This window comes from Carlito syrichta, unplaced genomic scaffold (assembly GCF_000164805.1).
Source record: "Carlito syrichta isolate Samal-C Ts95f unplaced genomic scaffold, Tarsius_syrichta-2.0.1 Scaffold306713, whole genome shotgun sequence".
Classification (NCBI taxonomy): domain Eukaryota; kingdom Metazoa; phylum Chordata; class Mammalia; order Primates; family Tarsiidae; genus Carlito; species Carlito syrichta.
In genome coordinates this window covers 1-984 of record NW_007250809.1, presented here as the reverse complement: position 1 = coordinate 984, position 984 = coordinate 1, and the positions used below count along the sequence as shown (strand labels likewise).

At 39.1% G+C, this 984-nt stretch overlaps 1 protein-coding gene across 1 annotated transcript in view; it reads right to left on the bottom strand.

The window, feature by feature from the left end:
- LOC103265642 (putative homeodomain transcription factor 1) overlaps positions 1-607 on the bottom strand; it is a gene marked incomplete at its 5' end in the record, with an annotated part of 19,204 nt that extends 18,597 nt beyond the window's left edge. The window contains 2 exons of the mRNA XM_021715140.1: positions 5-69; positions 479-607. Coding sequence (XP_021570815.1) covers positions 5-69; positions 479-607 — 194 coding nt within the window. The remainder of the gene's footprint in view (positions 1-4; positions 70-478) is intronic.
- Between the last annotated feature and the right edge of the window lie 377 nt (positions 608-984).

Sequence of the window (984 nt, the reverse complement as noted above, 5' to 3'; positions counted from 1 at the left end):
AAACGCTAATCCAATGGTGACAGCGTTTCCCAGCATCTGGTAACCTACTCCTTGCTGATACGCATTAACCTGGATGTAAATTAAAATTTCCATCATTAGTACATAAACGGAGTACAAAGCAGTATTTACCAAATACCATTTAGACTGTTAAAAACACATTTTAAAAGTACAAGTAAAAATGACATACAGATTTGTGACTTTTAAGTCTTATTAAAAATTAGGCTTAAATGAGATAAAGAACGGTTGTAAAATACATCTGAACAACTGATCACACTAACAGAGACCAAGTGTAACCAATTTTTAAAAATATACTATTGAGTAGATTCTGACTATCAAATTAAATACATACATACATATAAATATGTGTGTGTTTCAAAAGCAGAGGTCTATTGCTTTAGTCACGAAGTAGAATCTAATAAAATAGCTCCTAATCACTAAGTATGTGTTTTGAAAACTCTGGAAGCTCACTCAGGCTTACCCTACTCATGATGATGCCGCTTATTTCCAGCACAGACATATCCATCTTTTTGCACTCATTCCCTTCCCAGATTATTGCACTAACTCGATCAGAGGCGGGACTTGAGTTCTGAAGCCAGAATAAATGGTTCTGAGAAGAAAAATATACAACTGTTTCCATCCACTCCTTTCGCCTGTCAGTTTTTTTCTTTCCCTTTGCCCAGGTCCCAGGTTACATTTGCCAACCTTCAGTCTCATCAGGCTACTCTCTCGCACACACAGCTCTGATCGCACCAATAACCACCTCTGTGAAGCTGACTTCTGGTCTCTCTTTCCTTTCTGCCTTCCGGTCTTTCCTTCCTTCCTTTCTTTTTAAGGCAGGGTCTTGCTATGTGGTCCAAGCTGGTCTCAAACTCCTGGGTGCACGTGATCCTCCCACCTCAGCCTCCTGAGTACTTAGGACCACAGGTGCTTGCCGCTGCACCTATCCAGGTACTTTTTTCTTTTTTTAGTTTTTTTGATTTTTTT